This window comes from Rhipicephalus sanguineus, chromosome 6, assembly GCF_013339695.2.
Source record: "Rhipicephalus sanguineus isolate Rsan-2018 chromosome 6, BIME_Rsan_1.4, whole genome shotgun sequence".
NCBI classification, from domain to species: domain Eukaryota; kingdom Metazoa; phylum Arthropoda; class Arachnida; order Ixodida; family Ixodidae; genus Rhipicephalus; species Rhipicephalus sanguineus.
In genome coordinates, this window is record NC_051181.1 from 46069124 (window position 1) to 46089956 (window position 20833).

Here is a 20833-nt window from a genome sequence, read left to right on the forward strand (position 1 = left end):
TATAATTTATGCTTCCTGTCCCAATAAGTCTCACCTATTAAAACTCTATATAACAAACTCCAGTAGTACACAAGAATTCTTGGTGTAATGAAATATTTAACTTTTCTTAGCCCCATATTCATAGAACCCCTCAATGGAGAATAAAGTGCACTTATCCCCGATTTCAGTCAAATGCAATTTCCCCGCTGCTGCAAAGGTAGATTGAGGCAAGAAATGGAAGCCGCTGTGGGCGCTAGTGATGAAATGGTTGGATTTCTCGCGGCTGTTTTGAGCACATGTTTCACACTGTATGTCACGTGCTAAAGAGTGGCCGGTGAAGCAGCTGCTGCTCCGCTAAATACTTCACTTTGCCAAATAGCTGGCTGTGGCCTCAGAGATGTGTTCCACTTTGCCGAATCTGGCGAGTGTTTTGTCAAGCAGAGATGCTGTGGGCCACATGTATTGGTACATCATAATGCGTGTTCTTATTGGCGCACTGAGTGAATTCCTGGTGATGTCGTGGCTAATGCTCTTTTGATGGTGATGTGCCAGCCTTGGGAGGCAGCAACAGTGACAGCGTGAGTAGCGTTTGATAATGCAAGGCCTTCTCAAGTCAGTTGGCAACAAATTGAGAACAAAAAAATTAAGGTGCCACCACTTGCCACAGGGTTCACGGTGGCAATGTGGTGGCAAAGATGTGTCAGCAGGCCCTTGCTGTCCGTCTCCAAGAAGTACACTACCTACATATATGACGCTATTTATGCTCCAAAATGCATTTATTTTCATGGCAGGGTTAACGTAATCAAAATGCAAAGTAATCAGTAATTTGCATTTGCTTGCGTTTCTTCTGTCGCAATTCCATGCATTGTTTGCAGCTTGCCCAAGAGCTCCAGTGCAGTGTCCAAATTCTCATCTGTGAAATGCTGCTGTTTCGTTGTTTTGCATCTCTAGTAAATTTGGTTTTGTTTGGTTTTGCAACACATCGTGATCACTGGTGCCCGACTTCTGCGAGGAGCGATGAAAACCAGGGGCTCCCAGTTCGAATTAACCGTTGTGGATACTGACGCATTTGAATTATTGGGAGTTTTCTCCCATAGAAATACACAGGGTGGTGCCGGTATCAGGGCGTCAGTTCGAATTAACGAGCTTTTACTGTATATCTCTATATGAATTTTTATTATCTCATTAAATTCAGTACTCTGTCATAATTCGCAGTACAGGTGCACAGGGGTCTCTCCTTAAATGGAACCTCGAGGGACCAGGAAAATGGGTTCTGTTTATTAGGAGTTCCATCTACTGAGAGACAAAGCTGAAGGATAGACAAAGTGCTTTGTTGAAGATGGCAACAACTTCAATGCGTAGGAGAAATAAGTTGTATTGCATAGGTCAGCCACTGACTCGTGTATCAGTGATACCAAATGATGGGATGAAAAATTGTGTAACAGGAAATGTTGCCGGAGCAAGCGTTCCAACGAGAGGAATTGTCTTCTTCAGGACAGCAGCTGACGGAGACAAGTCCTCCTTTTGAAATGCTTGCTCCAGCAACATTCCCTCTTCAATGAGTTTTCATCACTTCGAGCCTCCATGTTCCCTGAACTTCTGTCTTGTCTGGGAAGCACTACATCCAACACTGCAATTCTCTTCCCGAGCCGACCTTAGCCACATCACTAAGCACTGCTCGAGATTCTCATGGTTCACTAATTGCGGTCTTTTTGCGGAGTAAAACTGGCAGAGGTGCCCTGCAGATTACTCGTTTCCTGAACAATTCTGGCGAGGTTGTACTTTCAGATGCGATACTTCGCAGCAAGTGCTGTTTTTGTGATGCAGTCACTCTCATATTCATTTATGACTTTGATTTCCATCTCTAGCATGGCAAGTGGGCATTCTGTTGCTACCATTAAAATGCTCAGGAAGCTCACCGGCCAAAGACACAAGAGCCAACCGCAGACACAACTTTAGCACAGACAGAGAAGGATCAGTGACGGCCACTGGAAAAAAAAATTGTGCAGAATCATCTTCGTTCCACAATGTCACTGATGCATAATGCAATGTGGCTAAGATGGTCTGTTTATTTTTGCTTACAGCAGTGCTCACGGTTCTCTTTATTCGGGGTCACAGAAGGATGGTTCTGATGACCGAATATTTTTTTAGCATTGCATGAATAGAAAACCAAGTGTATTTGAGTTTGTTTTTCACATTCAAAAGGCCCCTAAACCACCCAGAGGTCAAAATTTAGTTGTGGTGTTACAGTTGTGCACAAGTCTTCAACAAACATGTAGCCACGAGAACTTTTTGAAATGGTGCCGTAATAGCGGAGTTGTACGCGTGTGATGATCCAAAAGAGGCCCTCGCTCGTTTTGCTCTTTCCTTTGCTACGCTCCGTTCGTCGGCTCATGTGCTTGGCCGTGTGCTCCTCCTCACTGTGTAAGGAGGAAGAGTGACAGAAGAGGGTTTGTTGAGCAGGACAACTAGTGTGACGTAGCATGCTGGTGAGGAGAAAGTAGAAGATGCCTTAAGCTAGTCTAGGTGGTGTTGGTGCAGAATTTCAAAGATGCAATCTACCGATAGACAGTATGTTAAATTTTGTAATCAGGCTTTCCCATGTGTCTGTTGTCCAAACATAGATGGCTGTGTTTCCACTATGTACTTACATAATAAAGTTGTTTAAGGCGAAACTGAAACGTGCATTTTGAAAGCTTGGATGGTGGAATTGAGAGTAACAGTAATGATGTCACCAGCATACACTTTAATGCAGTAACTAAGCCCAAAGCCAGCCTTCTTGGTTAGCAGTATGTTGTGTGGAAAGCCATGCTTGATGGTTTTTCATGTTTGTTCATCTAGAGTGCATTTCTTCCTTGAGTTTCCATTTAACATTACCTAGGCACGGTCACAAATTGGGTGATTTCGCGTGATTGTGTGTTATTTTTCCATGTGATTATCTTCTCTATGTGGTGTGATTCCATGTGATTGTTTGCAGGTCTGTATGTGATATTGCCAAGCAGACGTTTCCACCCAACGTGACTTGCAGTACAGCACACTCACTGGCATTCCGGGCAGTTGGCTTTCAGTAAGCTTCTTTTATGGACCTTCTCCCTTGTGTGTGTGTGTGTTACATGATCTTGTGAATATCTTGGCATCGGCATTGAGTTTCTGGTCTATTTACACTGTAAAATGGAGTACACAAGAGAAAAACAAAGTTCAGGCTGTCTCAGTCAAAGGAAACAGAGCCAATGAGTTTGAGTGTTGGAAATTCTGGCTTAATGTGGATATTATGGATGTCAAACATCTCTGTAGGGTTGGTTGGTTTGTAGGAGTAAAGCACATAACTACATCACTGGAAACAGTGCAGGAAGGGCACATGGTACAATGAAGTTTCCTTAATTCAAATTTAACTATACAATGCAATTTTTTGGTTAGATCGATCCTGACTGAAGGTTCCAGTTGGTGCCCATGCATTCAGTTGTATAGTGAGGCGTGTAATGCAGTCGATACGAAACCATGTTCACGACAACCACAGCAGCTGAATGTGAAAGTCGACATCATCACTGTTGTCACTACAGGATGATGACAGAACAGGTTGTTGTGTAGGGTGCCAAGGATGATGTGCCATTTACTTAGAAAGACTTGCTTAAATTAAAACAAAAGTTATTTGTAGTGCTAAGCCAGCAAGAACAAAGTCGCATGGCATGTTTATGGCATTTTCAATGATTGTGTGCATTGTGTGGCAATTTAATTTTTGCAGCACTGTATAGTGTCAGCTACATGACAAGGTCAGGCGGTGCAATTGACATATGCGCAACAAACAGTGGCTGTTGTACGTACTAGTAGGTTGATGAAAAGTTGTTGGGCAGGGAATGTCGCTGGAGCCCATGTTTCAACAAAAGCACTTTTCTTCAAGGCAGAAGACGAGTCCTCCTGTCAAAACGTTGGCTCCAGCAACACTTCCTGGTCAACAATTTCTCATCACTTCAACCTTCCATCTTCCCCTGAATGTCTGTCTAGTTCGAAGTGCTACTAGCAGGTTTACATGCGAAAAGCCATGGCAGCTTAAAGGGACACTAAAGGTAAATATTAAATCGGCGTTGATTGTTGAAATAGCAGTATGGAAACCTCGTAGGGCTACTTTTGCGCCAAGGAAGTGCTTATTTTGAAATAAAATTACGTTTTAGTGGTCCGCATCGCGTTAGCGCACTTCAAATAATCCGCCTGAAAGCGGCCTTTCTGACGTCACTGTTGCCGTGCCCAACGTTGCCCGCCTTGACTGCGCGGCGGCATGCACTGGCGGCGTGCACCATTCGGGCATCCAGCAACATCACATGTATACGCGGCATTTTGTCGAACTTTCTGTCAGAGCAACTTTCACAAGCGTGCAAAACACATGCGGCAGTACGCGATACCGAAACTACCACTGAGACGTGACCGCGTGAGCGAATCCAGGCGCCGGGTGAAGCGCAGTTCGGCGAAAACGCAATCTTTGAACCACGCGCGCCATTCCCAATGGCAACGCCAAAGAGGTTCTTTTTCCCATGAATCAAACAGAAACGAACGAGCAGCATTTTATTACGTCTCTTGATGCATGGAAGGTTTTTTCTTATTGCAGCTAGTATGATTACTAGCGATTAATTGTAGTCAGACGCTCTCACGTCATTGCGATCAGTTCCAAAATATCCCACTCGTGGCGCTCATCGTGTGATGCATTTAGCTTAATTTCTTGGTAAGTAAGGCACTGCTTTTGATAATATTGCCGTTTTAGACGTCAGACAATGAGCTTTCACTCTGACATAAATTATTATTTGCCTTTAGTGTCCCTTTGAGCTCTCAACCAAAGGACATTAAGCTGTATGTAAACTTGGTTGGGAATATGGCACAACAACCATGCAACCATAAGTACATTTTAAGCTGGTACATATTAATGGAAGTTTTACTCTTCCTGGCTATGACACATTCCACCCCTTCAGACATCAAGAACTACGCGTGTTGTGGTATGGTATGGTATGATAAACTTTATTCGGGTCCTGAAGATCAACCCTAGGTTGACACAGGCAGCTCCCACGTCGGGGCAGTACGGTTTAACCTTACCGCCATATCGTGGGCCTTCTGCACGGCCTGTATTTGATCTGAAAGAGCTCCACTGTGAAGGACTCTTTGCCACCGGTCTCTTTCCTTGTCACAGTCTGTGAAAGCCACAGGACACTGCCAAAGCATATGATCCAGAGTAATGATGCCATTGCACTTCTCGCAATCGATTTGTAACTCTCTTTCTGGATATATCTTGCTAATAAAGTTTGGATCCGGTAAGTGCCTGTCTGTAACAATCTCAGAGTCACCGCTTCAGCTCTATTGAGCTTAGCGTGTGGCACTGGGAATTCTCTTCTACTACTGTATATTGCCGATTATAAGTCGACGTCTTTTTTCATAAAATGACCTTCCAAAGTTCGGGGGTCGACCTATACGCGGAATCGTAAAGTCGACTTATCTGTGGGGTCCGACGAAAGGTCGTCGTCCTCGGATTTCCTGCTATTCGACGCATCGATAACATCAGCCGCAGAGGCAACGGAGTCGCGGCAACAGCTATCTCTGAACGCGCGAGCGCCGCTTCCGGAGCCGGACATTTTTGCGATCTGCCACGGCGATCGCGAAACTGTAGTGAAACCACGCGAGGCGAAACTACGGAGCGCATTTAAAAATCACTGCCGCGTGGCATTAATGCGAACTGCTTGGGAAACACGGTCTCGAAAGCAGCATTTCAAACCTTTGATTGAGGGCGAACGATGCTCTATGAGTAAAGAGGAATTTATCTTGCGATGCGCCCTGCAGTTTTGTTTTCATACAATAGAAACAATTCGTTGACAAACCATCGGCGTTCCACAGAAAAGCTGGCAGCGCTGTGTGGGCTGGCAACACTTTGCGGGGAACTAAACCACATGACCAGTCACATGTGCCCACAAGCGTCTTCGCGTCTTTTTGCACTCTCACCTGTTCGCCATTTCTGCGTTTCGCTTCGCTTGCGAGCAGTGGTGTGCGCGATTTGCGACGCTGCCAAACGTACGCCAAGATGCCACCGCTACGCCGGCAACAGTACAGCGCTGCTTTCAAGAGGCAAGCGATCCTCTACGCAGAGTTGGAAAGCAACGTTGAAGCAGGGCGCAAGTTTGATGTGTCAGAAAAGTGTGTGAGGGCATGGAGAAAACAAAGGACCAAGATCTTCGCGTGCGCTGCTACACGCCGTTCCTTTCGCGGACCGAAGTCTGGATGATACCCTGCCGTTGAGGAGGCAGTTCGAGATTGGGTTCACGACCGGACAAGGAAGTGTTTGCCTGAGTGTTTGCTATGATGATATTGAAGCAAAAGCACTTACTGTCAACGATGCCTGGTATGGACTGCCAACCGACATGGTCCGCGCGGCGTTTTCCACGTGCGGCGTCTCAGTACTACCGGCACCTGTTTTGACGGCGAGCAGCAGCAGTGGCTCACACGATGGCAATGACCGTGACTGCGTCCTTCTCTCAAGCGATGACGAGTTGTAAGCAATGTTTCACGGGCAAATAAATGTTTGTTTGCATCACTCCCTCTTCTGAAAAACTTATTGGTGAGCTATGGCCGCAGCATGAGGCTGAGTTCAGAGTCAACTTTTTTTTTCTCCTAGAAGGGGTTGCAAGTTGGGGGGTCGACTTATAATCACCAATATACGGTAATAAACATTTTCTGAACAAGAAAACACTCATAACCTAGTGGCACTGGAAACCTCTTTAGGTAGCTCAATTGGTAGGCATTCGATATTGCACCATCTTTGAGCACCGAAGTTATTCTACATCCAGATACAAGGCGAAGCTGTCGGCCAAGGTGCGGGTGCTGGACGTCAGCAAGCTGGTGTCGGCGCCACCGTCAACGCGCATGCCACGGCTACGTTTTGCGAAGCTGGTGTTGAGCAGCGTGGAGAACTTCCTGGCCTCGGCCGACCCAGAAATCACCGTGGCCCACGTGCCAGACCATGCGGTTGCCCTCGAAGAGGATGGTCTGCCTGTGCCCGTTCACCCGACTGACAAATTGGTGCGTGCTTCATATGTAGTTGTTTTGCTGTCTGTGGAGTTCCACAGTGGCTTTTTGTGTGGCAGCAGCTACATGTGGGGGCATATTAGGTGTCAAATGTTACAAAAGGAGTAGCTGAAAGTGCAGCTTCCGCACCTCAAAGCGGACATGTGACCTGAGGCCATGTATTTACATTTACTTGTTCATATAGAGTGGCAGCGTGTGCTGCAAACAAGCTCAGCAGAGCGACCTATACAGAGTCTTTAATGGCATAGCAGCGTTATTTTGTGCGTCAAAGCTCAGCAGAGCGACCTATACAGAGTGTGTAATGGCATAGCAGCGTTTTTTTGTGCGTCATTCATTAGCTCATGTCAGCCGGGTGCATGTAACAATAGCTTTACCGTTCATGGTGCACCTTCTGCACTTTCAGTGTTTTACCAGCATCATTACTGCCAGTGCCAGTCATCGGCAGTATCTGCACATCTTAACTCTTTGGCACGCTTTGTACACAATTGTGTACACCAGCCGTTTATTATAGTTGTGTTGGCTAGTGGCTAAGAAAGCACCAGATACGTTGACTTTTTGACAAATTAGACCTCCTGCTTAATAAATGTGTTTTAATTTAACTTCATTTTGCAGTCTACTGTTGAATACAGTCACTTTGCTCAAGGCACCACCATGTTCGATGAGTAGTTCGACATGCCGCTTCCCGCGAGCCAAAACAAAAGTGTAATTCTTCTTCGCTCAAAATGAACATAACCGAAAACGAATTTGCACTGTATTTCTAGCCTGAGATATCATCCTATTCATGCAAAAAGGGAGCATGAATGACTGCAAGATAAATAGATATTTAATTCTAATTTCATTAGAATTAATTACTTTAACACGCATAAATCATTGTATTATGACATTATTTTTGTTAAAATAGAATATCGAGTTCCTTGAAATAATATTGTGTAAGTTTGACAACTTTACAGACAGTTCTTCAGAGGTGGCGTCTGAAAAGGTCAAGATCAAATTTTTTGCATAAAAAGTGTAAACAGAGGCGAAGTTTCAATAGTACAGGATTAATTTTTTATCAAGCAAAAATGCTTTCAAAATTGAGACTTAACTGGGGACTTTGCAATCCTGTGTGCAATGCTTTAGAGTGCTGTACCACGAAATTTGAATGGAAGAAGCAGCTACTATGATGACTTGTTTACTGTTTTCGACCTGCACACATGAGATGCTCAGGTGGTACTCTGCACCAACATCTAAACGTAAAGCTGCAGCCGGGCCATTGTTTTTAGGCCCAGCACTCAAAACTTGGTGTGAGAGCGTGCTGCGATCTGTTGCGATGCGCATGTTTAAAATGTTATAATAAATTACGCACTTAATGCCGAGCACATAAATTAGTCTGTTAATGATCTGAAGGAGCCATGCTACTGGCTCAGCAGGTCTCTAAATAACAGTCAAAGCTGCTTCAGGGTCCCTTTAACGTCTCTGCATACCTTCTTGGCCCAACCAAAAATATGTCATCCGTAGTGATGGCAGAGTGGAAAAAGGCACTTTCTGTGTATAAAGCTCTAATGATCATGTCTTGGTGCTCTTTTGCCAGAGCTGGCCCTTGCACCATTAAACACGGTATACTAGGCTTGTGCGAATATTCGAGCACTTCGAATAGTTGAATGAATATTACAGTATTCGAATTCGCTTCAGTTGGAATTTAAATTATTGGAAATTTCAAAGTATTCGAAGTGAATGAGTAGGTGTTTATTAGTCCGCATGTAACCCCCTGTAAAGGTGGTTTCACTGCAAGGGAGGTGTGCTACACCATGAATACGTCTTTCCAGGGAAAATCTGCACTGCCACAAAGCCCCACTTCAAGGTTAAATGAACATATTACCCTCACCATGATTCATCATTTTTTAAGTTTAAGAGCTTGTTATACTCGCTTATATGCTCTAGGTATAGTAAATATTAAAACATAACATGTTTTACAGGTTATCACTTGCATTCTACCAAAAGTCAAATCCTGCTACTATTCAAACTTGCTTCCACTTCCTTTGAATCAAAAAGAATGACATTTGCACGTGCCTTGTTTCAGTCTAAAAAAACTTTGTCCAGGTTAGTTGGGTCATGACAAATAGGCTCGTTTTTCTTTATACGTGATATACACTATTCGAATTCGATTAGAAGTTATTTGACCAAATCGCTATTCGCTTCGAATTTGCTTCAAACCTAAAATTTGCTATTCACACAAGCCTTAAATATACCAGTCAAATATATATCGTTACTTCTAATTGCAAATACAGGTAATGTCTCTTCTGTATAAAGTAGGGTGCTACAAAACATATGCAGACTTCAGTCTGATAAGAATTCACAGCTATGTCATCTGTAAATGGCAACAAGCAATACTAACTGAGGAATGCCATAAATTTTAATGTGAGTGGTTCGAGTTTTTTTTTTCATGTACAGGAAAATCTCAGTGATACGAATGTCACGTGATGGCATGAAACAGTCATAACACACGAAATTCGTGCCTTTTAAACATAGGCAAAATCGTGAAAAAGTTCATTTACTTGCAGCCAAAAGAATTGTTTGTTGACTACGTAATCTGCTACACGTGCGAGGCAGCACAGATGAGCCCGGCCACCCATATCTGACGCATCTCAGAAACTTTCAGTTATGCAGGCTTCAACACTAGGCACACACGGGAAGAATGCGCACATAAAGCAACCAGCTATCATGCCCAGCCTTTGCAACTTATGGAGATTATTTGCAAGAAGAGGTGCACAGGCTACACATGTGCTCAGCCCCCCTTAGAGCCAGTGTAGCCACCACATTGTGTTAACCTGCACCACCTCCCCACCCCTGCCTGCCAGTTGATCATAGGGCCATAGGCTCAATCTCTCTCCATCGCACCGATGCCGTCTTGCTAAGTGCAAGGCGGCACCTTTATGGGCATCGAAGTGCAAGCCTCTCCTCGCCCTCCCCTTTCACTCTTACATGTACTCGTATCGAATCAGTAGGACTCAACGTACTCTGCCAAGACATAAAGCTGGTCTGCTTGACAAGATAATCGATAAGAGTTGCACAGTTGTACATTGTAACCATTGCAGTAAGCTTGTAGATGGCACATGAAATGAAAGCTATTGTGTTTCTGTTTCAATTTCTTGTTTGATTGTGCATAGTTGACAATATTAACTTTATTTGAAGACAGCAAAGTACTTGTATTTCCAGATAGTAGTGACTATTTGATTTGAAGACCAAATTGAATAGGAGAATATTCGAGTCATTATTCGAAGGTTTCTGATATTCATACAGCCCTACAGATAAGGTTTGAAAAGAGCAGTTCGCTACCTCCGATTAGCCCCGCCTTTAGTCCTTCTAAGCCTTTGCTCTGGGGCCTGCATTTTGCGTGGTATGTTGCAGGCGGTGTGCGAGGCAGCTAGCCAACTGTGGGCTCGCATGAAGGACAGGAACGATGAGGAGGCGCGGATGACGCACGACGGCTACCTCAAACTGTACCAGCTGCGACAACCATCATTGGACTCCTACGATGCCATCTTCGTCGACGAAGCACAGGACTGCAACCCTGGTACACAAGTTATTATGAGTTGTTAGATATAACAAAGCAAGGTTAAAAATGTTTTCAACATGTATGATGAGAAGAAGGAGAATTAATCGAGAGGCCTGTTTTTTTTTTTAATAGACACAACTATTGGTAATGAAGCTGAGTAAAGTACACGGGAACAAACTTGTAGTTCAAACAAAGCGTGGTACAGTGCAGACCACTTATAACGTAACCGCATATAGTGCAGGACCGGTTATAATGCGGTCTTTTTCGACTCCCGTTTACCCTCCCATAGAACCGCATGTATACGTATACCGCTTATTATGCAGTCCCCCAAGATGAAATACCGTTTATAATGCGGTTGCGAGAAAATATTTCTGACAAACGCGGTAGCGAGTGCGGTTCTCAAAGGAGGTACGCCGCTGGGGAGGGAGCGACGAGGTCGTTACGAAGGGCGAGGGCACGCACAGTGAACGAACGAGGGGCGGAGGGAGGAAAAAGACCGCGGCAGCGCTGTGCGGGCTCGCCGAGTGGGGAAGGATGGTGGTTGCCTAGGCGACAGAGTAGCCTTTGCACCGGCGGCGGCAAGGCTCCGCGGCCGCTTGCCAGCAGCGCGTTACGCGTGGAACGTACGATCGCGTCCTCATCAAGTGCGCTTTAAAGTAAGTTTCCTGTCGCGAAAAGCGTCGTCGTTATCACACTTACTACAGATATCGCGTTTGCTACCTCGTCCGCAAATGGAAAAGTTTTGCGGCTTCATGACGCGAGCTTTCGCCTTTTCTGCCAGTGCGCGGATTTAAACGAGCTTGGCGGGCTTTTGTCGCCGTTGATCTCCCAGCCGCGAACATAAACCGCACAAACTTCGTATCATGCGCGCTGTTCTTGGGTTAGTGCTTGAGCGTGATCTTTTCGACGTCCGATCTTCATGTTGTCTTGGAGAAACTTCCCACGACAACATGCTGAACCGCACGCTAGGCCTAATCAGCGTTGGTTGCTTTTCGGTAGCGATCGCGGGCGATGAAAGTTGCGGTTTGGTGCGGAATCAACGAAACTTTTTGTGATGGCTGCACTTGAAGGGAAGAGAATCATATCGTTAATGAAAACGAGGGCATGGTTGGCACATGCAACTCTCGAATGGTGGTTCCGGATTCGATTGCAATGTCTTGGACATCGCGTGCGCGCCCGTGAAATCGAACGATCGGTACCGCTCAGCACGTGAAATTTCGGTCGCGATTCGACATGGTGTCTGTGTAATGCGCATACCTCGAGGTGGCCTGAAACGTAGTCGGCGAATTTCCGCGATGGCACTTTGTTTTGTTTGCTTTTCCCCCCCGTGTTCATTTCGTTGGCAATGCGGGTCTTTGGCGGTTAATTTTTGAACATTCGGAGATTTAAGTGGTTGTAAGCGCCCCAAATCGCATATGTCGATTATCGGACACGCGAGGCTACATGCTCAACACGTTTTCCGCAAGTGCAGCCTTTGTAGAAGGTTGTTTTGGTTATAGTGCGGTACCGCTTATAGTGCGGATATTCGCGACTCCGGCGACTTACGTTATAAGCGGTCTATACTTAATAGGTTAGTACGAAATTTTTTGAATTGTCTTTTAGCGTATGCAGCCAACATCCAATTTCTCGAATTCCGAAGGGACCACGAAACCGTCTAACACATCGGGCAATCTGGAAAAACAAATTCATGTTTTATTACCTAAATTAAGTGGTCAAATCACTACAGCTGTGTCCGAAAGAACTCTGAAGGCCTACCAGCACACTTATCAGGCATCTCGATGCTCGTACAGTTGAAGTTGATATCAGGCGAAAAGGGACAGTTTCCGAGGGGACCAGTGAAAAGTCAAAGAAAGCATGACAAGGCGCCTTCCCCTTATTGACGATTGAATCCTCGTGAATAACGCGGTGCCTGCCATGTGTGGCAGTCACATTATGTTGGCGCAAACTTCAGAGATGATTCCTTTGTGTTATTTTGCATTAATACTGCCTCTTGGGTCTAACCATCATGTCTGCATTGTTGGTGGTGTGTTTGCTGCAGCCATGCTTTCACTGGTACTGAGCCAGTCGTGTGCCAAACTACTGGTCGGTGATCCCCACCAGCAGATCTACTCTTTCCGGCGTGCAGTCGATGCCCTTTCCTCCGTTCCAGCTACTCACACATTCTGCCTCACACAGGTATCGTGCCAATTACCATTACATTACTGAGTGATTTTGGACATCTCTTTATGGGCATTAGGCTTGTGCATTGCTAGAATAAAATAGTTCAGTCAAACACAGGATTATTGAACTCTAACTAGTTTGTAAACACGTTCTATGCAGTAAACTCTTGTTAAACGGAACCTGAAGGGACCAGGAAAATACGTTCTTTTTAACAGGAGTTTCGTTTACTGAGAGAGGAACAAAAGTATGGAATTGAAGTACGAAACCAATCATATAACTTGTAGCACTTATTCCATTTAAGCATCATTTCCATTTAAGAGATTTCTGTTTACTGAGAGTTTACTGTATATTGTGTGACAGCTCTTAGCAGAACTTCCAGGAGTGGTACAGGATGCAGGGGTCTAATGGTACAGCCACCACTTGAGTCTCTGCTCTTTTTTTTTTTGTTTGATAATCGTATGCTTACTTGTTAATAAGGTGAAAACATGTAAGTGTCTGAACACATAGCCGCAAGGCTATTTGAGGGTCCATACCAAAATACTCTCATATAATCTTGAGTATGGGAAGCACCTGAGTATGTCCCACCCACTTCTCTCGGACTGAATAACTGAGAAAAAAAGTTACTGATGTAATAGCCACTTTCACCTTTCCAGTACGCCTGCCAAACGCAGCCGTGCTGCCATGTTTGTGCTGTAACCCACAATCTTTAGCACAAAGCATATTTTAAGTGCCTGCAGTGCCATAACTTCCTAATCTAGTGCCACTATGACAGTTCAGGACACAGGCTTTCATGCCTGGCAAGCGATTACTTTCGGCGATGTTTTCATGAGATCATTGCCGGATGCTTTGGTGGCACCAGCAGTGGCGTAGCCAGGGGGTGGCACACCAAGCCCGTGCCCCCCTCCCCCCCTGAAATTTTTTTCCCATGGTATACAGAGCACAAAATGACACTCGACCACACCTATCTGCCCAGACCCCATGTCAGATCAAGGACGTGCCCGCCCCCCGAAAAAAAAATTCTGCCTCCACCACTGGTCACCAGGTGATGGTGTTCACGGCTCGCTGTATTGGCACGGTTGGCACAGTGCGAGACCGTTGTGGCCTGTAGACAGCCAAACGAATCGCAAAAGTACTTGCCAATGCGATTGTGTAAAAATGCAGCCCTTGTCCCACCTCCACAAGAAACGAGCGCAATGCAATGAGGATCAGACTGGGGAAAGTGCGGAAGCACCTCCGATGATGACGATGAGCCCATGACAACATAACAGAATTCTATCGTTCTAGGCAAGAGAAGCAGATCTCAAAGGCCTTACTTTTGCTATAGATTTCTAGAATATGTCATAGATACCCGCCATGGTGGTCTGGTGGTTATGGTGCTTGACTGCTGACCCAAAGGTCGCAGGATCGAATCCTGGCCACGGCGGCCGCAGTTTCGATGGAGGCGAAAATGCCCGAGGCCCGTGTACTTAGATTTAGGTGCACGTTAAAGAACTCCAGGTGGTTGAAATTTCCGGAGCCCTGCACTGCAGTGTCCCTCATAATCGTATTGTGGTTTTGGTACCCCAACAATTAATATGTCATAGATACTATCTTCTATTTTTAAACACAGGAAGGGAATGCTCTTGCTTGTGGGAACCTGAAAAACGTCTTCGGCATTGCGCACCAAATTCTGGTTGCGATCATTATGCCGGAAAGAAAAAAAAAATTTTTGACCACAAAATGGGGAGGCGACATCATTATGCGAGTGCGATGAAATAACGGTATTTTTAAATGTGAAAATCAAAAATGATTCGTATGGGCCGCATGAACTTTCTCCTTGAATTAAAAAAAAAAGTGTGGTCTTTATACACAAGCAGGGCTGAGACAGCTGCACATATTGCGCATTTTTTATACAATTCCGTTTTCCTGCGCCAAGCTGCTCCAAAAGCATAAAAATTGCAAAAGTTATGCCAGACTGCTCCAAAACAGTTTCAAAAGCAAGAATTTTGATGCCCATGACAGCTTCAGCAGGGGCAATAGGTAGAGTGCTGAGTTGGTTGGTTGGTTGGTCAAACTTTATTAAACTGCCCTGAGAGATGCGACTAGCATGCAGTGGGCTCCTCCCACGTTGGAACGGGAAAGCTGAGCCTGACCGCCGCATGACAACATGATTTTTCAAGCAGTGCCAGAAATTCCAAGGCAATGAGACATTCGCAGACCACATAGACGTGCCCGAGCGTGTTTCTTCTATTTCTAATAAAATAGATGGTGCCGCTATAATTTTCTCTGGGTTGTTGTAAAACTTAATGTGCGTGATCCCCGAAAAATGTGCTGCCCTGCCCGGAGCATGCTGCTTCTACTTGCGAGGGTGTGTGCTCTGGCGCTACTGTCGCTTAGCGAAAACTACCAAGTGGCATGCGTAGTGGAGTGGACCAAAGGTTGACTCCCAGATTTTTGTTGTGCGTAGCGTGTACCTCCGGTCGCTGGGGTTTTCATGTCGATGCTGCTGCGTGATCGTACCTTGTTCGTGCTGCATGTTTGTACTGTTACGCCTCATAACGTGCATGGGTGAGGCGAGTACCTTGTTGCACCAACGTGGAGACAACTAGCTCCCTGCATGTGACGCGTATCCATGATGCTCTTGCACTTATGAACAAGACGGCGGCAGTGTATTAATGCAGATTGTGTGTGTGTCGTGCCCAATAAAAGCGTGCAGTACACCTACAACGGTGCTACGCTTGCAGGATAATATGCGCACTAATGATGAGATTGGTCTCTCGGCGCCCGCGCCGCATTTTTGAAGGCGGTCCCGCACAAGGTGGCAGCAAACGGCAGTGCAGCATACGTTTGTTATCACCTGTAAAGGGTTTTAGACTGCAAAGGGTTAAAGGGCCAGTAAACAGGCCTTGAATTTTTTTTTTACACCCCCAAACAAGCTCGCCAATTCGTACAGTAGACCACAGCAATCACATTTTCCGAATATTACAGCGCTGCACGGACCCTCCATTTCGAAAAACAATTCCCGTGTTTCTTTCCTTCGCCTGACCAATTTCCCTCGTACGCGCAGTGACGCAAACTTGCCCATGGGCAACTTGGCGTACCATTGAGCTCGTCGATTGGTCTAAACCAGGCCTCAACAAGTTAACGTCAGTTCCTGTTGCCACCCACCACTACGAAACTGCGCCTTGTTTCTTGGCCCTGCAGTGATGCGGTTTCGGCCACACAGTTGTCGGGTGTTCGCGCATATATTCCTCGCACTGCATAGCACTTGCATGCACTTGGCCTTCAACATGAGCAACACGTAGGAAGCATTGTTCACTTGTCAGCTGCAAATCGAGCGGAGAGAGGGGGAACCTATGGCAGCTTCGACGGGTCGCACTTGCTTGGTTTTCCCATTGCAAGTGCGGCAAGTGGGGCTGATGACGTCAATTGCTGACGTCCTGTCACGTTGCCGAAGTGGGCAGAGTCACGACGACGGGCTACGCCTTCCCCTCCCTGTAGCGGAGAAGGGAGGCGAGGCCTCGCGAAAATTTGAAACCAGCTGAAACGGATGTTCTAACCCCTGCAACTTCCTTATTATAGCACGTACTCGCAAAATTCTTGCGGCAGTATGTTCACATCGCAAAAAAAGTGCTCATATTTCTCTTCATTACAATTTTTGGACCTCGGGGTTGTTTACTGGCCCTTTAAAAGCATGCAGTACATTTGACTCCATGCCAACCGCGCGGCCGAGGAGATAGGTGAAGGCGCTGATAACTGATCTTAAGCAAAGGCCAACTGTTATGTAACTAGAATTCTTGTGCAATCACATTTTTTTTATTTTAGAGAGGTGTCCTATTTTCTTTTTTTTCTGTTTTTTTTTTTTTTTTGCAAACGTTTATGAAGTGAACCTAGTTTGCAGAACCTTTTTCAATAATTTCATATGATGTTACTCGGGCTAGATAGGTCGCATGCTTTGTAAAAAGGTAGTGTAGTTTATACCTGGCGATAATCTGTTAAAAAACATTCTCCAAATTTCAATCTTGTGTGTTGTATACTAAGCCGATTAAAATATGTACTTGTCCCCCTAAGTTGCGGCAAATTTATTTTTTCAAGCTTCTATAACGACATATTAAATGCCACTAACTGCTCCAAATCAAGGTTCTCCTGCTCCAAAAACTGCTCCTAATTCAATTTCAGCTTTCTCACCCCTGCACAAGTTTATACTACAGGCATTCATTCAAATTCAGACATTGGTGATGTGCTTTTGTGGGGCACTAGCGCATAGGCTCCAGCAGCTTGGTGATTTGTTGCAGTAATGTGCTGTGTTGATTCGTGCAACGTGTTGCATTACGTAGATGTTGCATTACATAAGTACAGTTGAGAATGTGCCCTATAGCAGCCCCTTTTTTTGTTATTTTCGATTAGATTTGGGACTACCCCATTATTCGGACGCCCTTTGTGACCTCCTTCTATGTAAAAAACAAGTGATTTTTTATCACACTTCGCATAAAGGTCAAATCGCGATGTGACGAATTTTTTTATTTTACAAAGGAATGTTATAGTACAACAAAGTAACAGACCAATTTCACCAACTTCATTATGTCGTGGTCTAACTCTGTTGATGTGCAGGCTTGATTAATTTGTACGCAGTGCTGGGCAGTATCGAAGATACATGTATCTTAGATACTATCTTAGATACTCTTCGGGTATCTTGTATCTGTATCGCGATACGTCTCGCAAAACGAGTATCTGTATCTGTATTTCCGATACATTCAATAATGTATCGTGTATCTTAAGATACAAGATGCTGCTATCGGAACACCACCGCGCGAAACAATTATCGCTGGCTGAACCCCGCTTCTGAAGCTGGTACTGGCACCACTAAGCCACCTGAATAAAACTAAGGGCAAGTGACATAAATTTGTCTCTCTGCCAGAGTCCTCTAGTGAGGGCAGGTGATGAGGTCTGCGCGTCCCTATTCGTGGAACAGAGTCAAGTGGCAGCGCTCGCGCAGTCTCGACACAAACACGCGCGCGAACGTATACACCCAGCCCACGTAGTTCTTGTTTTCTCGAATTTTTTGTCGTTTTATTTGTGTCAGTTGCATGACTCTTGTTCTTAGCCACGGTCCTGCGCCGCGCACTCTAATGAGCGCAGCGTCTGTCACGGAAATTCTTATGCCGCTTTTGGGTCGTTATTAAAGTCTTTTAGCAAGTTACGGAAATACGGTACGCAATTAAATACGGTAAGGCAGTGCGGTAGCGTTCCTCCTTTCCTGCTGGCTGTGCTTTGGCCGCTCACCGACCGGGAAAGGAGGAGCCGTACCGTACTGCCTTACCGTATTTGCGTACCGTATTTCCGTAACTTGCTAAAAGACTCTATTGAAGATTCTCTTGCGTGGTGCTTCGTTACGAAATTTGAAGAATGCAAGAACGGAGGTGCTTCGCGTCTCATGGCTTTCACACACTAGCGACTTGAAGGACTTCGTGGATGTAAGTTTGCCTTACATACGATCACATTGGCTTATATGCAGATAATATTTTAAGAACTGTAGCTCCACCGATACCGATGCTTGATCTATTAGAACAAGCCTTTACCTAGCAAAAGATATCTCGGTGTACCGTATCTTTTTCTTCCTGCTATCTTTTTTCAAAGTGTTTTTGAAATCATAATTTGATTGTTAGCACAAACGCTTTCTTATATGCGCGTCTTTTGGATATGATACATTACCTAGGTCTCTATTGTTTTTTTCGGTGTTGTCGCTGCAATATCTCCTTTGTAAAGGGCTTTCAAAAGAAGCTCTCTGCTTTGTTGCTACTTTTAAATGTCTGCGTTACTACTGTTGCTACTGCTACTGTCTGCGTTGCTACTGTTTACACATTTATACTTCACTTGAATTTACTGTTCTGCCAAGGAGATTTTGAAAACAAATATATAGTTATGTGGGCGTGCCTTGAGTATACAGTAATATTAATATTTGAGGTTTAACGACCCTAAACCACGTTATGGTTATGAGAGACGTTGTGGTGGAGGGCGTCGGAAATTTCGACCACCTGGGGTTTTTCAACGCGCACCTAAATCTAAATACACTGGCCCCAAGGATTTTTGCCTCCATTGAAAATTCGTCCGCCGCGGCCAGAATTCGACCCTGTGACCTTCGGGTCACTAGTCGACCACCATAACCACTAGGCCACCGCGGCGGGCTTTGAGTGTATACCGTACAAACCATTCTACTTTGCCGTTTAATTAATTAGTGAAATTGAGTTTCCATTATAATATTAGAAATTATTAGGAACTATCTTATAGATGTTAGGCGGGGGATTCGAGAAACATACCAAATGCACCGTTTTTCTCACGAGCGTCCCAACTAGTATATTCAGGCAATTTTGCATAGGCAATTAATTTTCTATTTTCTTACCTTTACAGGTAAGCTGACGATACTTCATCCTTAATTGGCACAGCTAATAGTGGTCCCGCCCAACGTTACTAGAACAAACTCAGTTTAAAAGCTCCGCCGGAGAGGCGATCCGCGTGGCGGTCGTGAGAACTAGTGGCGCTGCAGTCACGTCTAGCTCCCGCGGCTGGCGCTTGTTGTGATCGGCGCCGGCGACGTACGAGCGCACGTGGGTTACAGCGACGTCTGCGCTTTGTTAGCTCGTCATTTTTGCAACTGTTCTTGACCAGGCTTAGCGTCTTGTACGAAGACACGTGCATGATGTACGAAGCGTAACGACGGCGAACAGATTCACAGTGCGGTATGCCGACTTGCTTTGCGCCCGGCTGCAAGAGCGGCTACCGCAACGACGACTCCGCTACACGACACTTCCGCTTCCCGACATTTCTTCGGACCTCCAAAAAACCCTACGCCATTCAAGCCTTGCATCGCAAATATAGAAAGCTTACTGCGAAATGCAAGGTCTGTGACGTTACTTTTGAGAGTGACGACATTGTAAAGCACTATCGTCGTGTCGTTGCGGGACAAGAAGTTTTGATCCCACGTGGAAAGTGGGAACTCGCGCCCGCTGCCGTGCCGCACTTGTTCCCAGCACTTCCACCCCACATTTCAAAGCCAAAACGTTCGGGACCAAGGCGCAAATCCCCCCACCCCTAAAAAAAAAAACGCACGGCGTCCCGCGAAAGCCCAGTGCCCAGTTTGGAGGAGCCGCCAGAAATAGAACAGCAAAAGGAAAGGCAGGCGATTACCTATATACGCTACCGAGACAGAGTTGCATCACACTGACATTCGCATAGGCGTGCGCAGGGTTCCCCATCAGGGGGGCCAAAGGTTCATCGCAGCGCCCCCCCCCCCCACACCCTACTAAGTCAATGTATGGGGCAGATTTCGCCCCCCCCCCCCCCCTCTTAGGTGACTAGATGGGTCAATGTACGGGGCAGATTTTGCGCCTCCCCCCCTGCCCCCCCTGTGCGCACGCCTATGGACATTCGATCAGTTGTCCACTGTCGCTATGCCTTCAAAGCAGTGGATTTTCTAGAGATTTTACGACGAGGTATCGAACAAGATGTGCGGAATATTTTACACTCGCTGGCTCGCGAACGGACTGCTCAGCGCAAAAATTTGGCACGGTACACATAGAAAAGACGAGGACCGGCGCTGGTCCTCGTCTTTTCTATGTGTACCGTGCACATTTTTTCGCGCTGAGTAGTTTAATAATGGAATACCAACTAGCCCAATCCCACACTTTGCTTCGAGAACGGTGACTTACTTGTGCAAAAGATAATTGTAGTTGACGAGCAGTTTAACTGCGTAGTGAACGGCTACAGCACGAAACGCAAACAGCTGTCGTAGAGTGTAAGGAGTGCTGCGGGCATGGAACATCTGCTCGGTAAAGTTGAAAAACTGAAGTTGTGCGAAGGAGTCAACACTGACGACTCTTCTAGCGACAGAGTACGCGCGAATAACTGCTCGGTGCTCACATTACGGCCGATCTGTTCGATTAGGCACCGTAGAAAGATGCAACGTAAAAAGATGAAACACCGAAAATACATCTATCCGCTGAAAAAATTGCTGAGAGACGACATCTATTCAATGTAATCGCACACTGAGATTTCATTTACCGAGTTCTCGTAAAATTTTCCGATTTTGGGTCAGTATCCCTTTAACCGTCGCGAAAACGTGTCTTG

General features: G+C 45.6%; 1 protein-coding gene across 1 annotated transcript in view; it reads left to right on the forward strand.

Moving 5' to 3' along the window:
* The window catches only part of LOC119395748 (F-box DNA helicase 1), a 98620-nt gene that overhangs the window by 21072 nt on the left and 56715 nt on the right, over nt 1-20833 (forward strand). Inside the window, exons 9-12 of the mRNA XM_037662752.2 lie at nt 2957-3046; nt 6798-7029; nt 10423-10588; nt 12609-12745. Of these exons, the coding sequence (XP_037518680.1) occupies nt 2957-3046; nt 6798-7029; nt 10423-10588; nt 12609-12745 (625 nt within the window). The remainder of the gene's footprint in view (nt 1-2956; nt 3047-6797; nt 7030-10422; nt 10589-12608; nt 12746-20833) is intronic.